Genomic DNA, 18,558 nt, shown 5'->3' with positions numbered 1-18,558 from the left:
CTATTGCTGTTCGATTACGGACACGATACGATACCTTGATAGTGGCTAAGAAATGGCCTGTTTAGAAGCGATTTGCAGCGGAATGGTGCAATAAATGGTTAATAAAACTATGACTTTACTCTGTTCCATCAACTGTTCTGTTTGGTCCCAAAAATGACTGCATATCAATCTACCAATGCACTGACTTGCACTGCAATCTTATCGCCCACTTAACGCGCTCGGAATTTAGTTACCTGTGATACGACGCGTCTAATCGCGCCCACTTTAGGCCCCTCCAAACATTCTAACCAGCTCAACACGATCTTCTTCAACGCAAGATAGGTACGGCACTATATTGTGTCAAAATTACACTCCGTTATCAATCACCTCTCGCCGTATCTATTATCGCCCAAAATGGCCGACGCCGAAATCCAAGACCGCTTCTCCCCCAACAAGCCGCTTGAGCCTGATGTTCTCAGCGAGCTAGAGTCCATCATGCGCATGCACGGCTTGTCTGCCGAGGATCTCTTCTTCAAGTGGGAGTCGTATTGCATAAAGCTCAATATCGATGCTCAAGTTTTAAATCTTGAGACTCTACGAAACCTGAAGCAGAGCATACAGGACGAGCTCGAAAACAGCCATCGAAAAGTTCAGGTCAAGACGGAAAGGAAGGTTGCCAGTGCGCCCAGGGGCGGAAACAAGGGCGGAGATGTCTTTGGTATGCTCGATGGGCTTGTTCCCAGTACACCAGCTTCTGGTTCCAAGTTGAATCGAGGTGCTTCGGGAGGCAGTGCAATCAAGAAGAAGTTGGATACAACAAAAGGGTCGACGAGCTCACCGGCAAAGGGGATGAACGATCAGCTTAAATCCTTAAACGGTCTTCCGTACGTTCATAAACTTCATTTTTGCACTCGAAATACTAACGAACCATAGACCTACATCCTTTAGCGATCGAGCAAACCCAGGAGAGACTATAGAGGTCCTCAACGACCGCCTCAATGCAGCCGAGCCACCAATTGCACCCTTCTCCGAACCTCGAGTGAAACTTACAGCCGCCTCAGACCAGAAGAAGCTGGGATACAAGCCATTGGCTATGAAGCTTTCCGAAGCCAGTGAAATTCTTGACGATCGGATTGATAACTTTATGGCTCTTGTCCAGCAGCATCACAAGATTGACGAGAGCGAGTTTGGAAGTGCTGCGGCGCAAAGTACTACCGAGGTTGTGGCTGTTGGACGAATCGCCTCTGATTCACAAGAGGGTAAGCTCAATGCTGCATCAATGGTGCTGGAGACTTCAAGACGGACAGGAATGGGCTTGAGAGTGCCTTTGAAGATGGACAACATTCGCTCGTGGAGCTTCTTCCCTGGTCAGATCGTTGCTTTCCGAGGAACCAATGCCTCTGGAAACGAGTTCTTCGTCAAGGAGATTCTCGATATGCCTCTTCTTCCCAGCGCTGCCTCTTCAACTTCTGCGCTCGAAGCACATCGTGAGAAGTTCCGAGGGGGCCCAGATGCGATGGAAGAGGATTCAGAGCCTGCGCCTTTGAACATTATATATGCTTCTGGCCCATACACGGCAGACGACAATATTGATTTCGAGCCTCTCCATGCGCTTTGCAGCCAAGCCGCCGATACTTATGCAGATGCGCTTGTCCTCACGGGACCGTTTCTCGATATTGACCACCCTCTCATTGCGACTGGTGACTTCGATCTTCCTGAAGAGGCAAATTTTGACCCTGACACGGCTACTATGTCGACTGTGTTCAAGTACCTAGTTGCCCCTGCTTTCAGCCGTCTGGCATCCTCAAATCCTCAGATCACCATTGTCCTCGTTCCTTCAGTTCGAGATATCCTGTCGAAACACGTCTCCTGGCCTCAAGATACCATCCCTCGTAAGGAACTCGGCCTCCCGAAAGCTGTCCGCATCGTCACAAACCCCATGACTTTATCCATCAACGAAGTCGTGCTTGGTGTTTCATCACAGGATATCCTCTCTCAACTACGGTCGGAAGAGGTTGTATCCCGCGGCGGACCGCAGCCCGGTACAGATCTTATGGGCCGCTTGTGCAGATATCTTGTTGAGCAGCGACACTATTTCCCCCTGTTTCCCCCTACCGATCGCTCCAAGCTCCCCAAGACCGGCACAGAAGATGGTGTGGCTACTGGTGCCGTGTTAGATCTGAGCTATCTGGAGCTAGGCGAGATGGTGAATGTCAGGCCAGATGTGATGGTTGTGCCTAGCTTGTTACCCCCCTTTGCAAAGGTATGGTTGTCGTATTCGATCCCCAGGTTTATTACTAACTATACCATAGGTCGTTGAAAGTGTCCTCCTTATTAACCCTGGCTATCTGTCAAAGCGTCGTGGCGCTGGCACTTACGCACGCATGACATTATACCCTCCACCGGTGTCTGATGGAAGTGGCGATGCGATGATGAGTCACCAGATATTCGAACGTGCCCGTGTTGAGATTGTTAGGATATGAGTAACATAACGAGATATGTAAAGAGAGAGTTAAATTCGAGGCACAAATAGTTGTGATTGGGGGGTATTATTAATAGTATATTAAGACCAGGCCGTGGTGTCTACCTGTCATCCACCCTACGTCTCTTGTCACTGTCGTAACGCTCATCATCGCGCGACGTACTTCGCTTGCGACGTCGGTAATCGTCTTTGTCTCTATCGCGCCGCGGCGATCTTGACCTTGACCGTGATCTGGGTCGACCGTGTCCATCATCTCTCTGTCGTCGATCACTCTTGCGGTCGCCAAGAGGGATGGCATTTGCGCCGCCAGCGCTCCGTTCATCGCGATGGAACCGATCATCGTCTGGTCTAAAACGCTCGTCGTCTTCATAACGTCCACCTCCTCTCTTTCGGCCATCGCCAATATCTCCCCATCGACCTGTATCTTCCGTCCGCATATCCTTATATTTCGTTCCACCTTTGCGTCCCAACTTGGACATATCGCGAAGTTGTAAATATTCTGGAAGAGCTTCACGATTCCGCACATCGTCTTGGATGCGACTGCCCATGATATCTCGCTTGTCCAAGCCAGCTTCCTTCATTTCTTCCTGGTAGAAAGCACCCTTGTGCAGATAGCGTTGCTTGAAGGCCATTGTGCCCTTGCCCTCCTTCTCTTCTTTTTGTTTCGCCAAGAAATCTTCGTCTTCGGCTTGTCGTTCTTCTTCTGTTAGGTTTCGTCGGCGCTCGACTTCCGCAAGTTCCTTTTCACGCTCTTCGATAATGGCGCGCGCACGCTTCAAGCGCTTGAGTTCGCGGACGCGCCAGGCTGCTTCTTCAGCTTCCGGGTCCAGCCCGTCTGTTGTATCCACATCTGAGGCTTCGGTATCGTCATCTACCCAGTGTGTTTTGCCTGCTGCGCGCGCAGCGAGGTCTTTCTTGATCTGCTCTTCTACGAGCTCGTCGGCAGCTTTCTTGCGGGCCTCTTCCTCGGCTTGTCGTGCTTCCTCTGCCTCCTGCTCAGGGTCCTTGCCATTTCCTCTTTTGTTTTTCGGCACGAACTTTAGTTGCATCATCTTTCTCCGTGGCGCTTCGTCCTCACTGCTCTCCTCCTCTGATTCGCTTTCCTCCTCCTCATCGTCGTCTTCTTCCTCCTCGCTCTCTTCCTCTTCCTCTGTCACGAAACCCTCCTCAACGGCTAGACGCTCTGCCTTCTCTTTCGCGATTCTTCGTTCCTCGGCAGCCTGTGCTTCTTTTCTTCGCGCATCGAGGTCAACTTTCCCCAAGTTACCAGATGATATTTTTCCAGCGCTGGTCGCTTTTGGTGGTGGAGGGAGCGCTGGCTCGGTGGGCTCTTCGTTCTCGCTAGCGTCAGAGTCGGAATCGGAATCGGACTCTACACCCGTAGGTTTACCAGCGCGATATCGCGCTGGCTTCGCCGGGTTCGCTGTCATGCGTTTGGGCGGCATTGTGATAGAAAAAAGATAACTCAGAAAGTGAGGATGAGAACGCGATGCTCGTGACGTTGAAGGCTGGTAAAGATATAAAACAGTGGGGCATATGCGATAAGCTTATCGGGCAAGTTACCCTGAAAGCAGTTTGAAAATCACCAAATTGACGGGTTCGGGGTTAATTCGCTTCCTATTTGATAGATTTTGTGTAGTCAGCCCCTTGGATAAGAATTGAACATCGTAATAAGTCGTAGAGTGTAAGTGTCGAACTTCAAAAGTACACCCAAGCATTCCGCATGCTGATTGCTATAAGTGAAATCGGCCCAACTGCAAAAAGAAGCGCGTCCTACATCCAAGAGTCAAGGTGCATAAATAGATGGGGGGAAAAACTACATTTAACGGACTATAAATCTATATGCTACCTTCTAGTTATAAATTCCCTTATAATCGTCTATCTTTAACAGTTGTAAACCGTGATGGTGTGTGGTCTCACCTCTTTCTATCCCATACATCATCTAATTCTATGATTTACTTAACTCGCGTCCAACTTCCTCGAGACCCTTGACAAGACCCTCGACAGTTCCTGTCAAAGTCTGACAGTTGACCACAACACGGAAGAAGCTGCCCTTGGGTCCTGGCGCATAATCAACCATGTATCCTCGAAGAATCATCTTCTCAACCATCGTCTTAGTTCGGAGGGTGTTCTCCTCATTGTTGTCGGACAGGATTCCTCCAGGGGCGTTGTAAAAGCAGATTTGCAGACAGGGAGGAGGATCTTGCGACACAAGGACGAAGTTATCGCTTTTCTTGATGAGGTTGGCTAGGTAGGCAGCCTGCTCGAATGCGTGGTCGATTTGCTTCTCAAAACCGGCCGCACCATAGTAGATCCAGGCCAATGCAAGCTTGAGACTGTCGCCGCGACGGCCACACTGCAGTGTTAGATCTGCAAGATCCCAGAAGTCACCGCCGTCGTTAGTATGGAACAAGTAGCCAGCAGCGGTGCTGTTAGCCTTGTTAAAAATGCCCATATCAGGGCCCAGGAGGAACGAGCAGGTGACAGGGACGTTCATCATCTTGTGAGGGTTTACCGTCAGTGAATCAGCAAGATGGGCTCCGTTAAGCTTATACTTATGCTTTGAGGAGAAGATAGCCGGGCCACCCCAGCTAGCATCGATATGCATCCATAGACCAAACTCCTTGCAAATCTTGGAGATCTCCTCGAAAGGCTCATATGAGCCCATGACAGTGGTTCCTGCTGTAGAGTTGACATAAATGGGCGTCTTGCCCTCAGACTTGGCCTTGAGAACCAACTCTCTAAGAGCCTCGGGTTTCATGCATCCGACCTCGTTCACAGGAACAGGCCAAACGCTGTTGGAGCCCATACCACAGATCATGGCACTCTTTTCAACCGAGTAGTGGCCGTGCGCACTTGTGAAAACCACAAAATCATGCTTGCCGTTTCCCTCAGTTCTGCACTCGGGGAACAAAGTGTTGCGAGCAACCACAAGAGAAGTTAGGTTCGAAGAGCTTCCGCCCTGGCAGGAGATACCACCCGCTCGTGCTCCGGTGAAGCCGAACAAATGGGCTAGCGTCTTTGCTGTAGTCTTCTCAATGATGGTGAGAGCAGGAGAGACTTGGAAAACATGCAGCTGGGCAGTGTTAGCTGTTTGTTTTAGGAAGCGGGCGTTGACGGCTTGCATTGGTGTTGAGGACGGACAGAATCATGTCTGATACCACGCCAACCTAATATCCTGATAAGTATGCAATTTCTGTGACACAAGGGATTAGAGGTGACACCTACTGCATTCGTGCTTGCATAAAGCTTATCAAGAAAGCCCTGATCCCAAGTATTGACACTGTTCTTTAGTACTTGTTGAATAATATCCAACAGACCATCCTTGCCTTGTCCATGGTTCGGCAAAGAGAATTTAAGGCGCTGGGCAAGCTGTTCAGGTTTTTGAAAGTCCACCAAGACATTGTCTTTTACCCCGAATGAGTCGGGCGTAATATCTCCAGTGGCACGGTCTGCGGCAGCATCATCAGCGGCCTTAATGTAAGGCACGATGAGACCACGAACGGCGTTGATAAGCTGTCAGTGTAACGTCAGCGACCAATCAAGTCTGATGGTTCAAGCATGTTTGTCTCACATCGTCTACTTCTTCAGCCCTATGGAGGGTGGTTGTGGTCATGGAGGGGTTCCCATTACGGCCGTTGGTTACAGTCATGGCGGCTAAGTTTAGGCGTGGGAGGAAAAAAGTACTGAATGAAAAAATTATGCAAAAACACTATATTCGCAAGGTTTTCTGATATATAGGCGGCACTTAAATACAAGTGAGATTCGAATTGAGATAACAAAAACATAAAATGGCCGAGTCATATAAAACTTTGCGACTCGGAACAGACGGTAAAGAAAGCCATAGTTACTTCTCATGTCTCGTGACTCGAGGGAGTTATTGCGTATTTCTGGGGAAAGAACCAATTGGTTCTACCGAGTCTTTTCCGGAAGGTTAAGTCTACCAACGACAAGTCTTCACTAACCTGTTAGTTGAGTTTCGACGATACAGACCTGGTCTACCTAAGTCAACATTCATGTCTAAGCCTAGGAGATAATTGAACTTTGCCAAAGGTACAGGGTAGATATATGACCAGGCCTTTGGATGGGAGAAATAGATCTTAGCTGAAATCTTCAACGCTTTCAGGGTCTCATCAGCTCAACTGAAACAGTGATTCAAACCTAACCCTTGCACAATTTCTTTTCTCCTAATCTCGACGATCATGATCGTACTGCAGCCTGAACCTCGGACGCGCCTTTGCTGTTGATCGCGCCATGCCCGAGAGCCGTTGCGTACCTGTTCGAGACCACCTGATTTCCACATGGGAATAATGATAACCAAAAAGTAACAAATAGGTCTCAGATCTTGTGTCTGAGACCTGAAGATCACGGGGTCCGTGAAGACTATTGCTAATCCTCGTCAAATTTCTGTCCAGTCCGGTGTTGCTATGTGTGCCCTAGGCATGGATGGACTCGGACTCGGACAAGAGACAGAGCAGCTCAGTTCGTCGCCCTGGCACTAATATAACTGAGACAATGTCCAAGTTGTGGTTAAAGAAAAAAAAAAAAAAAAAAAAAAAAAACAATGGCTCGAGCCTTTCATAGTGCACGGTAGAGCAAACTCAAGCTGACCTGACCTGATGTGATAAATTATGTATTGATCCATTGTGTCTTGTCCGTGCGCCGAACTTAATTGGATTTAGTTATGCTACAGGCAGAATAAGAACCGAAAGTAAGTTTGTTAATAGAGTTGTGCAACGAGACTACCAAGGTACTAAGATACGGACGTTTGGGGGTTAACAGTTAGATACTCTAGTAGAGTGTGGGGGAAATGCCTCTGCCTAAATATCATGATGAGTTTGAAAGGTGAAAAATGGAATGCCTAGGGGGGAACATATACCATAAATGGAAGTTCAAGTTGTCATCTGGCAAGGATTCTGTTATCACTTGCACCTTCAATTGTGATATTCAATCACATCGGTTGCATATCCCATCAAGGACATGGATATTAAAGCCAACAGGAACCCAAGCTACGGCCGATTGCGGAGAAGGATTTGATGAGATGAAATAAAGAGGTTATATTGGGTGATGGCTGCATGCCGTTCTTCCGTTGCATTACACATGCATGGGTACTGTGGCTTACCTTTCTGCTTCTCTTCATATGCACAGAATCATCCTTTTAGGCCTTAATTCTGGTTGTGGTAGGCTTGGCTTGCGAGCTTGTCACTTGATATTGAAGTGCATGTGCAGGCTCTCTCCACATGGGCTGCAACACCCAGGTTTGAAGACGAGCTTCAAGCGAGGAAAATCTCTGCCTTGATCGGTAGATTTTACCATTTTCTCTTAGACCCCGGGCAAGCAAAAAAGATAAGGCCTCTCGCCTTTCCTTGCGGACCTCGCGAACCTCGGGCTTGTTAACAACGAAAAGCTTATTGAGGATCAGCACAACCATTGGATAAACAGGGGCTTCACTTATACGATGAAGTGACGCGTTGAGAGAAGAGAATAGAAGCTCGAAGGAGGCTGTGAAAGAGTGTGAGTAAGTGAGCGAGTGTCTATCTGTCTGCCCCTGATTTCTGTTGACAGCCATCCCATCCCCATCCCCATCCCACCCCTTGTCGCTTCTCGGTTACCTCGCACATCACCGTATACCAGCTTTTCGGGATGGAGCGCAGTCACTGACTTTGAGTGCGGTACTACCTAACCTAACTGTATTGTTAAGAAAGATGGATAGATGGCCAATTGGGTATCCATATGTACTGGTAATCTATACTGGTATTGTAATCTTATGTTAAATTCTAGCCTCAATAAAAAGCAGGTTATATGTCGCCTCTATGTTCATCTGCAGATCACATAATGATCCGTTCACCGGAGACAAGATGTCAATCTAAAATTAATGCTAATGCCTGATGCCCAAATCAAGATACCATATTTATGCATCCGTTTGGGTACACTTTTTTTCTTTTCTTTTCCTTAACTACGGATACCTTTGCCTTTTTTACCTTTTACCCCTGCGCCTCGGACTAGACTAGAGGCGCCACAAACGTCTTCAATCCTTGCCGCGCCCCATCTCTACCCAAGCTTTGAGTCCCGGTCATAGGTGTCCAGTGGTGCAGGCACTAACTTTTCCAGTAGTGGGCAGCCTCTATACGGTACGCTAGCTACAGCGCAGTACCGTACGCTAACCCTGCTAGCTTGCCTGTCTGCCTGTCTGCCTCCACTACCTACCTATCTAAAGGCTTGCCTTGAACTTGACCGCGGCACCTTCAGCCGTTATCCCGCTACCAGGGGGAAACCATGGCTGTATCTTGAAAGAGAACCGAGAGAGCTTGCAGTAGAGAGAGGGAAAAAGAAACAAGAACAAACTGTTCGCTTCTCTTTCCCTTTTGTCATTTCTCTTTGTTCTCACTTTCAATCATCCATTGTCTCTCTATTGTGTCATTCCTTTCATCAACGACTTTCTCACTACCCCCCTTTGTACCTACTTTCAATCATACGCTACCAGCTTCCTTTCCTACTACCTATCTACCTACCTAGTACCGAACTCCTCTTCAAGACGGACAAAAAGACGACGACAAAAGGGAGAATAAAAATTGTTTGCTTTTGCGCCAGGTCATCAAACAATTCGTCCACACATTCGTCATCCTTTTTCCCACCATCCACTGGATTGAACTGTCTCAGAAACCAAAGCCCCTCTTTCTTCCACTCATTCAAATTCTTTGCATCCTTTTGCAATTATCTGGCCAGAAACTCGGACCTCACAGCTATCTGATCACATCACATAACATCATACTGCATAACGCTACGATCCAGCATCGATCCTTACTTTCATATTATATCATATCCAATCATTACATACACATAACCTCACGCCTCGCTACCCATTTTTTACGAACACGACGACGACTACCACGATTCATTACGATACGAGACTTAGTAGACAAACTCAGATTCCAAATCCCGATCCAGACCTACACAACGTTGCCCGTTACAATATCCAAGAAAAAAGCTACCTTGATTTCTACACCACCGCAATCCAAAGCCCTTAGCGACGCGCCCGTTTCTAGATCGTTTCTAGAGAGCTCCATCTCTTAGCTCCCTCCACACCCGTTTCGTTTTTGTGCCTATTACGACCGTCCATAGCTCGAGCTGTGCAACAACCAATTGCGCAACCAGCTACCTCTCTTTTCTATAGCACACACACACACAAACTCACCAGTCGATCGTTTCGCAAGCGACACAGCTCATCACTCGACATGACAGCCCCGATACAAACACATGTCCCTATATCCATCACCATCTGCGGTGACGGCGGGTGTGGTAAATCCTCCATTACATTGCGACTCGTCCGCTCGCAATGGACATCAGACTATGACCCAACTATCGAGGACTCATACAGCGTGACGCGTCGCATAGATGGAGTTACTTATCACCTCGCCCTTACCGACACGGCTGGCCAGGAGGAGTACCGAGGCATGTGGGCATCGTCCAACCTTGGCGCTGATGCTTTCCTACTGGTCTACGACATCACCTCCAAAGACTCACTCGACGCCCTTCAGCACTTCAACGAGCTTATCGATATGGAGGCCGAGACCCGCCTCGACAACGCTGACCGCGCACGCCGCGCGGGTCTACGATCTGGCCATGACACTCGTTCGCGCACTATTCCTCCAGTTAAGCTTGTCGCCGGCAACAAGTGCGATTTGCAAGAGAGCAGGCAGGTTCCCGCCGCTCAAGGTCTTGAGTGGGCGCGCAAGCGTGGCTGCGGTTTTATGGAAACCAGTGCGCGCCTAGAGGTCAACATCGAGGAAACGTTTGCGCTCGTTGTGCGCCGTGTGGTTGAGGCACGACGACTCGCCGACACAGGCAACGATTCAGCACGTTCGAACGCGCGTGGTATGACCAAGCCGTTGACGCCCCTGCCAACTGATAGCGAGAATGAGAAGCGTGCTGTAGGAGTGCGAGGGCCGACCTTGCAGGATGATCATCTTGGAGGGAAGAAGGACGGTGGCTTCTGGAAGAGTCTGCGGTGTTGGTAAATAGGAATGGCAAAATACATGGGTATGGATAGGAAAAAGCACGGGAGAAGGAAAAGAGGCTTTGTGTCATTGTTGGGAGGGATCTTTCAAAGGCTTCAAAATCATATACCAGGGATACCTCGGCGTCTAGGCGAAGGGCTTGGGTTTTTTTGTCAAATTTTCTTTTATAAACAGATGCGTTCTGTTCGGGGAGGGAAGGGATAACCCCCCACACATCTGCCATCAGGAGTTCTATCTGCATGGACAATGTTTTTTTGTTTTTTTTTTGTCACCTGGGGGAATCGTTGGCACAGTTTGGTATTTTGACACCCTTTTTGCGGAATCTTGTCCACAGGCGAGTCGTGTTTGTTATGTTAACACAGCGTGGCCCGGATGTTATGATGCTTTTGTCAAAGACCATGTAATCCTGTCAGTACCTAGACGTGGATGAAGAATAGTAATGCAGAATTGCCCCCATGAACTATAAGTTTCCACAAGTCTTACAGTAGTTGCATCGAAAAGTGCTATGTCGCATGTTGCGATTCTGAAGGCCAAGCTTCTGAGTTCAGATTAATCATGAATGAGGTTTATTGTCTGTAGCTGACTGTTAGATGAGGGTGTTAACAAACCCAACTCTACCTTGTGAGTGTAGAATAAAAGAGAAGAGAAGTAGAAAAAAAACATCGTCATCATCAAGAGATTTACCCTTGTGTCACCATAAACGCCAGGGCCTCTATGTCTAGAAGCAGCATCTTTTAAACCGCCACCTCACGCCTCAACAGTGTCCCGCCACTTCTTGTAGTCATCATACTCCAGAGTAGTCTTCTTGCCCTGGTAACGTGTAACCTTGAGATCCAAGTCCTTCCAGCGGCCCCGGCTGCCAGTCCACCCGGCCTTGCGGATGAGGCTGAAGAGCGTCTCATCCTTGGTCCAGCCCTGCTCTGAGGCGACATCGGGGAGATATGTGGAGCCGTAGCGGCGGCCGCGGTCGTGGAAGGAGAGCCGGATGCCATGGACGCCTATCTCCCAGTCAAAGATGTCATCGACCTCTTCAAAGTCGGTGAGTAGCGTGACTGCGACCTGCAGCGTTGGCAGCTCAGACTTTCGTATGGGAGAGAAACGGGTATCGTGGAGGGCGGATATAAGAGCGTACTCTGGGATACCTTCGGAGAGATCTTGGGATTCAAAGGTGCCGATGCAGCCGCGCAGCATGGGTTCGCCGTCATCCATGGTGTTCCATGTCACAAATAGCGGGGCGGAGCTTGGGGGAATAGGCAGGGAAGAAGTGCTTGTCGCAGGTGTTGAGGCACCTAGCGAGGTCGATGAAGACGAGGATGAAGCACTGGCGTCAGGGACCGCAAGGTGTTGAAGACTGGGATCGTCGAGAGCTTTGGGTGACGTGAGCTCCGACTCTGGCGTAGGAGCCGAAAGTTCCTGGATTTCCTCTAGAGTCAAGGCCTTTCGATTGTTGAGATGAGCATCGAGCGTCTCGAAGCAAGCGAGACAGTGTTCCTTGGTAGCCATCGGAAGGAAGAGAAGACTGGAAAAAGAGTCAGGAGACTTTGCTAGAATGGAGTAGTTGTTACGACTGGAAGCAGAGGCGACAAGATATTACGCCTTGAGAGAGAGAGCACGGGACGAAAGAGACTGTCAGACGTAGAAGCACCAAAGTAGAGAATGCGAGATGATAGCAGCTGCAGAGTGTGGAAGAGCGAAAAGAAGAAGAGGAATTAAGCAGAGCAGACAGAGAGTGTTGAGATGGTTAAACATGGAGGGGTAATTCACCCTGTGGAACTTGCTATGCTCGACTCAGTGACAACAAACCCAATTCAAAGACCAATACAATTCAACTAACAGAGTCATGAAGAGGGGTTCAAGGCGCTAGAGTTAGGACTGTACGCGAATCTTGCTTGGAAAAGCTGCATTAAGCTAAAAGCGTCATAATTGCCATGGTTGGAAAAGGAAGCTTTGATTGCTTATCCTCCAAAGACGGGAATCTTGAGCTAATGTATCTTCAGGCGGTTCAGGCCTGAATTGCCCCATTATCACTGTCGCCTACTAAGTCCACTTGTAGTCAACCCTTTTTTTCTTTTCTTTCACAACAGACTGGGTCCTCGTCCATCTCTAACTTTAAAAGGTAATCTTTACTTGAAGAAAAGAGAGAACCTGATCGGATGAAACAACTACTACTCTGCAGTGGGCATTACCTATAATGATATATTATGCCTTGATACCAGGGTGCGAAGAATCGTGGGGAGGCGAAGCAAGCGGTAGCGATGATGCTGATACAAAGCCAAGTATCATCTTGCAACCGGAAGGTGGACAGCCGCCAGTTTGATCATCGCGCCCCGGTTACAGAATTGCTCAACTCCACGTTTCAAGCCCAGGATCCGACTCTTAATTCTTGATGATTCATCTTTAATACTGGGAGTTGACACTCAAGAGCTTACGAAGCTCTTGATGGCCAAGCGTCGGCTACTTCAAGTCCCGGATAAGGCGCATGAAGTAGGTAGCAGTGGGCGCTCGAATGCCGGGACTGATGTCCCCAAACACGTCTCATGAAGCTTATTCGGTGTCTCGAGTTGTAAGCATAAATCTGGGGGGAGGTATAGCATCTTTAAGATGCAGAGATGCAGTACAAATAGTCGTGTCTTTCCAGCCAAAGCCAAGTATCTCCTCATGCTGAGCATCTCAATCTAAACTCTACTTCACTTTAGTTTCTCCGTTCAGTCTTTCTTTCTCGTCGCCGGTCGACACCTCAATTCATTTTCTACCAAACCAACTTACAATCACTCAACTTTCTTTCAATCAATCAAGATGAAGTTCCAACTCTTTACCCTCATCGCTCTTGTCTCTGCTGCCTCTGCCGGCTTGAGTAAGTTCACAAACTTGTCTCCAGTTCAAATGAAAACCATCTAACATCTTCAAGTCAAGCGAGTCGACGTCAACGTCCCCGCCATGACAGACGCACAGGGCAACGTTGTTGCTTTCAACGCTGCTGAGGTCCCCACCAGGAAGCGAGCCATCGCCCAGCAGAAGCAGCAACAACAGCAGAAGAAGAAGTACTGATTTAAAAGACTCTTGGCCCAGGTACTTGGGTGCTCGAGATTGAAGTGGACCTCGTAATGAACAGACGGACGGACCGGACGGTTGCCTCTTTACAAAGAGACAAAATCCAACCGAATCTAATCCGATGACTTGAGGGAATCTCAAGACAATAATAGCGGTTGAGTTTTTTTTTTTGGGCTTGTTTAGAATAGGATGTAAGGTTCGAGAAATGGAAGCACTGCTCACTTGAGCTATTGTGGAATCATGTTGCCTTTCTTGTATGCTGTAAGACGCAGTCATCTTTGACGTGATAAAGCAGTTTGGCTCTTGAAACTCTGCGGCAGTGAAAAGAATTGGGTTATCCTTATGCAAAGTCTATACTGAAGTCCTTCTCATTAATAGGTATGGTCTTTGTTGTGTTGTTTATCTCGCTACAGTGGCTAAGTCGAATGCGAACTAACCAATCATGTTTCGATCAAATGATTTAAACGGGGGTGCCAGGACACCGCATTGGATACCTAAAAGAGTTGATATGTTTCAAGCATCAAGTAAGCCCGCATCCTCCTTAATAAATACTATGTAAACTAGATACTGAGAAGTTTTCGAATAATCATGATACTATATTCTTGAATACCTAGGTTATGGGTGTTCTCTATTTTTAAGACCCACGGTAAAAAACGACATACAGGTCTCACAGCAACCCTGGCATAGAGTCAAAACACATCATTGAAGCTATCCTATTCAAGCTACCTACATGATGCGATGCGACTGCAATCAGCCTTGCGGGCCCTAAAAACCGTCCACTCAACTCGAGCCCCACTGACCCTAGATCCCCAATTGTGATGACATGGCTTGGCAACCATTGAAGGGCCCTACGAGTAGTCTCTCAGTCCTTCCAACTTCTAACTGTAACTGTAACTATTTGTGGCCAAATATCCAATCCCTGTCGTTGCTACCGTTGTTGCTACTTCTTGGTGCCTATTCTTCATCTGTCTACCAAGACCAGCTCGTTGGTAGAAACAGACCGACACAAAGAAAGAATCGAGGCGCAGTTCGCTAATAACAACTCTATGCAGCCAAGATGACATTCCCAGATTTTTGGTCATGGCTTCTATTCTCGGTACCTCATGATTTCATTCTCAACTCTCATCCGTTGACCGACCCAACCTCTTGGTGAATACATCCTAGTTTCAGCCCCCACACAGCGCACTTTTTTACCTATTCCATCGCCAATTTTTTCCCTTCCCAAGCTCGATTCCTTGCGATATTCGATGAGGCAATGCATTTCCCCCTCTCTCTAGGCGAAGTTTGGTGATTTGAGTCCACTATGCAATGCAATAGTATCATGGCCACAATCTATGATTCCTCTTGTTGCTATTTACAGGACTAACGAGTGGATAGACTCTTTTGATTTTTCCACAATGAAACTCAAAATCAGCCTTGCCGTTTTCAAGAACCAAGACGGACTCGATCCTAAAGCCATGGGCGTTAAAAATGCCTCTCTCTTCAGGTCCTAGAGGGCTCTTGGCGTGTGCACTGCGCTGCCTCGCGCTTAACCCTGGCGTCAATTTGGAAGGATTCCTTCATTTACCGTTCGAGGACCCCCTCAACTCCGTCTCCGTAGGGGCCGTTGAGTTTTAGCTAGGGCTCGGTAGTAAGACAGAGGCAGAGAGGATGGCTGGTAGCTTTTGTTTTCTCCCTTTTCTTATGGCTGGAGCTGAAAAAGCCCAGCTGACTTCAAGGATGACTCTGTATATCCCATTCTCAACTCTGAGAAGAGTAATCTTTCTTTAACAAGCCCCTAAAAAACCAACTTTTCATAGGCCTGCAACTAGTCCTAGTATGCTGTACTCAATAGAAATGGACTTTTGTTTTTACCGCCTGCAAATTAGCAGCTCCTGTGTCATGTTGCAAAGTCCCCTCTGTCTGAGCTGTTCAACCATGTGTCAGCAAAGCTCTCCTCTCAGCCGCAGCCCTCCATCAGCACTAAGCCCAATTCCAGTTGAGCAACCCGGCAAGGCGTCACTCTGGACTGCACAATGGTGGAGCGATGGCTCATCATCCCTGACCCCATCGATATTGAGCAAGAGGGCTGAGTTCACTCGGCCTGCGGGGAGCGGAGGCAGAGGCTTGATTTGTTGTATGCAGCCCAGTCCAGTAGCTGGCAAGAATAAATAAGAAGGCTGGCCCCCTTCTGCGGCAGGAACTACTGATGCTCAAATGACTGACTCTTGAAGAACAAGAAAACTTGAGGTTTTGCAGGACCACAACCACAATACAATATAACGCACGCAGGACGAAGGCGAAACAGAACTGGCACGACAGCTACAGAACACAACACAACAGAATACCCAAACAGCCTCATGACCGTGATTACACAACTGTGACCGTCTGTTACTGTATGAGAGACGAACAACCCCAAAAACAAAACTATTGAGAAAACAAGACTCTGGAGGAGAGGGAACGGGCAACAACACAGTCCAGTGCAGGGCATATTCACCAAACAATCCAAAATACACCAAAGAAAACACCCACAACATAAGAAACAGCAACAGTACAGCATGCTTCTAAACGGAAACCATCGTGCTCAGGCACAGTTCGACAGATCAAAATGGCGTGCATTGGTCCTCGTCCCCACCTGGGCCATTCAACTATGTCTGTCCATGGGTATGATGGGCCTTTTCGCCTATAGACTGGGCGACAGCATGAAGGCGAACAAAGATGGGGATAAAAAGAATGATGACCCTACGATTGAGATTGTGTAAGTGGGCACAGAAGCACCTAGCCAAGCTCATTGTTTACTGACCATGCGAATAGATGGGAGGCTACCAATGTGGCACTGTGGTTCGTCGCATCTCTATGCAGTTTTGTCGAAATCGCCAAATACTTTGCAGAGGCCTTGACGCCGTGGACTATGCTCTTCACGCACGTTATCAAGTTAACCTGCGCTATTGCCACTCTCGCCCTTGACATTGTTGTTTACACTGAGAAGCACGACAAGCACTACTCACTCGTAGCTCTGGCGCTGGACTGTGCCTTCATGTAAGTCTCCGTCATTACAAAACCTTATTAATGATTATTGTACTGACATGCACTAGCATCACCTCCCTCGTCTTGGTCTTCTACTCAGTGCGGAGATATCGCCGCCTCTCCGCTTATGACGAATATACCCATCCCGTTAACGTCAAGCCGTATGGTTTTAACGACGACGTTGAGCGCGATACTTCCTACGCTCGACAGTCGACTGACAAGCACTACTCCTCAGCCTCTTCCAGATCGAGCATCATCTCTAAGCGTGAATCAGTCGAGATGGGCACTGTCCAGCGAACGCCCAGCGTATACTCGCACAAGCGTGATACCCAGTTCGACGACTACGTAGCACGCCGCGGCTCCGTGACGAAAGAGCGTATTGGAAGCGGAGACTTTAGCTACGCGGGGGCTCAGGGCGAAGCTCAAGAGTCTGGAGCAATTACACCTACTGGAGCCACGCTTTCCCCCACTCGGCCAAGAGGATATAGCAGCGGTCGGGCAGTTAGCTGGACCAGCGACAGAGGTCTGGTAGCTGTCCCAGAAGAGGATGATGATTCAGCTGCCGGGAAGGAGTCCAAGTTGGAGAAAGAGAAGAAGGACCGAGAAGCTCTCTTGGGCAACACCCCTCGTGAGAGTGTTGATGGTCTAGCCATTCCCCAGGAAGTCGACCTGTCGGAGACAAGATGGCAGCGCGAATAAAGTGGATCATGTCAGAAGAAATATGAATAGAATGGTCCATGGGGACTGATGCGAGAACAAACCTACTTGGTAGGTGGTTTGCATCTCTGTATGATTGTATATACCCAGAGGAGAAATGGCGTTTTGGGGAGGTCTATGGGCAACATTGTGGCTTGAATGTTGAATCAAGTTTATTCATAGCGATCAAAATGAGGAATCTTGACATTTAAAATTGCGATGCTGGGGATAAGAAGTAACTTGCCATGTCTCATTAGTGTCCTCAAGTTGCCACCGAAAATGGGAATGGCCCTTTACCCCCGGAAAGATCGAAGGAAATGCTCTAGATGAGAAATTAGAGGGAAGAAGCTGGGGACCATGCCTAGGCAGCTAGAAAACTTGTTGCTAACCACGACGACGTAGTGAGTGAATCTCTGCGGATGGGTACATGTCTCCTCCTTCCGTGTACAGCTGGTGATATTAGCGAACCTAACATCGCTGTGTTTTGAAGGTAAAATTGAACAAAATCAACCATCTTGGTGGTGTTTCTTCGATGCCCGTACGCATATTAGTCGCGGCTGCAGGAGAGGTTTGCATGAATCTTCTCGTAACAACATGTTAACCGAACTACTTAACGGATTGAAGGATATTAGTCTAGTTTGGAAGTCGTGCATGCAAATTCGCAATATACACTCCTGCCAGAAATATCATATTCCGTAGTGCCTCCAAAAAGCAAGTCGTGCCTGATCCGCAGGTAGCGCTTTGATGCCTCAATCATGTTTAGAGACATGGCCTGGAATACCGGACATGAAGAATGCTGGCTATTACTAGATAAGCTGAGTTTTAGGGTGGCACATGCTTGAAATATTGACAAAGCCCTCTGAATTTTGTAGTGGGAGCGCTCCTTTCTAGGTTATTATTCTGGCATGAAAGGTTAACGAACATCCTTGAGACCGAATAGATCCCTTTTGCATGATACGCCGAACAGTAAGCCAGGTCAGGCAAAGTGGTCGGAGAAGTTGGAACTTCGCACGAAAAATTTCGTATATCTGAAATAAAAAAACCCCCGCTTTGAAGGTTGAGCAGGCATAGAAGGAGCAACAAGATCCAAGTTCAAATTGAACGGTATTTGACGCCACCTGGCAGGAAGCCCTTCTCGCGGCTTAGGTTCAGACCCTTTGAGTTATCGATTTCTTGAAACTATCAGGTCTTGGGTATGACGTGAGAGCTTTCTTCCAAGTCATTAACCAAACTTGCTCTTCATATAGTTGATTATTGCAGGTATTGATGCCAGTTGGTAGCACTTACGGGGCACGGAGGATCCAGCTGTTAGTCGTCCGAATGATC

General features: G+C 48.1%; 7 protein-coding genes across 7 annotated transcripts; 4 read left to right on the top strand and 3 right to left on the bottom strand.

The window, feature by feature from the left end:
* Window positions 1–393: 393 nt before the first annotated feature.
* FSST1_002041 (DNA-directed DNA polymerase alpha subunit POL12) lies at window positions 394–2,462 on the top strand (the record flags this gene model as incomplete). The annotated part of the gene is made up of 3 exons (XM_083227990.1): window positions 394–863; window positions 913–2,242; window positions 2,292–2,462. 3 exons carry the CDS (start codon window positions 394–396, stop codon window positions 2,460–2,462), a joined length of 1,971 nt encoding a protein of 656 aa, XP_083092223.1.
* Window positions 2,463–2,562: 100 nt separating this feature from the next.
* On the bottom strand, window positions 2,563–3,906 carry FSST1_002040 (splicing factor, Prp19-binding domain-containing protein; the record flags this gene model as incomplete). Its single annotated transcript, XM_083227989.1, has 1 exon — window positions 2,563–3,906. One exon carries the CDS (start codon window positions 3,904–3,906, stop codon window positions 2,563–2,565), a length of 1,344 nt encoding a protein of 447 aa, XP_083092222.1.
* A 503-nt stretch (window positions 3,907–4,409) lies between these two features.
* Window positions 4,410–6,113, bottom strand: FSST1_002039 (pyridoxal phosphate-dependent transferase; the record flags this gene model as incomplete). The annotated part of the gene is made up of 4 exons (XM_083227988.1): window positions 4,410–5,537; window positions 5,587–5,631; window positions 5,690–5,977; window positions 6,036–6,113. 4 exons carry the CDS (start codon window positions 6,111–6,113, stop codon window positions 4,410–4,412), a joined length of 1,539 nt encoding a protein of 512 aa, XP_083092221.1.
* A 3,583-nt stretch (window positions 6,114–9,696) lies between these two features.
* FSST1_002038 (P-loop containing nucleoside triphosphate hydrolase protein) lies at window positions 9,697–10,479 on the top strand (the record flags this gene model as incomplete). Its single annotated transcript, XM_083227987.1, has 1 exon — window positions 9,697–10,479. The coding sequence occupies one exon, from the start codon at window positions 9,697–9,699 to the stop codon at window positions 10,477–10,479; it is 783 nt and encodes a 260-aa protein (XP_083092220.1).
* Window positions 10,480–11,226: 747 nt separating this feature from the next.
* Window positions 11,227–11,982, bottom strand: FSST1_002037 (AMMECR1 domain-containing protein; the record flags this gene model as incomplete). Its single annotated transcript, XM_083227986.1, has 1 exon — window positions 11,227–11,982. One exon carries the CDS (start codon window positions 11,980–11,982, stop codon window positions 11,227–11,229), a length of 756 nt encoding a protein of 251 aa, XP_083092219.1.
* A 1,293-nt stretch (window positions 11,983–13,275) lies between these two features.
* On the top strand, window positions 13,276–13,527 carry FSST1_002036 (uncharacterized protein; the record flags this gene model as incomplete). The annotated part of the gene is made up of 2 exons (XM_083223848.1): window positions 13,276–13,333; window positions 13,388–13,527. 2 exons carry the CDS (start codon window positions 13,276–13,278, stop codon window positions 13,525–13,527), a joined length of 198 nt encoding a protein of 65 aa, XP_083092218.1.
* Window positions 13,528–16,067: 2,540 nt separating this feature from the next.
* Window positions 16,068–17,235, top strand: FSST1_002035 (uncharacterized protein; the record flags this gene model as incomplete). The annotated part of the gene is made up of 3 exons (XM_083227985.1): window positions 16,068–16,267; window positions 16,324–16,548; window positions 16,605–17,235. 3 exons carry the CDS (start codon window positions 16,068–16,070, stop codon window positions 17,233–17,235), a joined length of 1,056 nt encoding a protein of 351 aa, XP_083092217.1.
* Window positions 17,236–18,558: the final 1,323 nt, after the last annotated feature.

Source organism: Fusarium sambucinum, chromosome IV (assembly GCF_050947815.1).
Source record: "Fusarium sambucinum isolate potato_lamoka chromosome IV, whole genome shotgun sequence".
Classification (NCBI taxonomy): domain Eukaryota; kingdom Fungi; phylum Ascomycota; class Sordariomycetes; order Hypocreales; family Nectriaceae; genus Fusarium; species Fusarium sambucinum.
The sequence above is the reverse complement of the archived record's forward strand: the minus strand, read 5'-3'. Positions and strand labels throughout refer to the sequence as shown.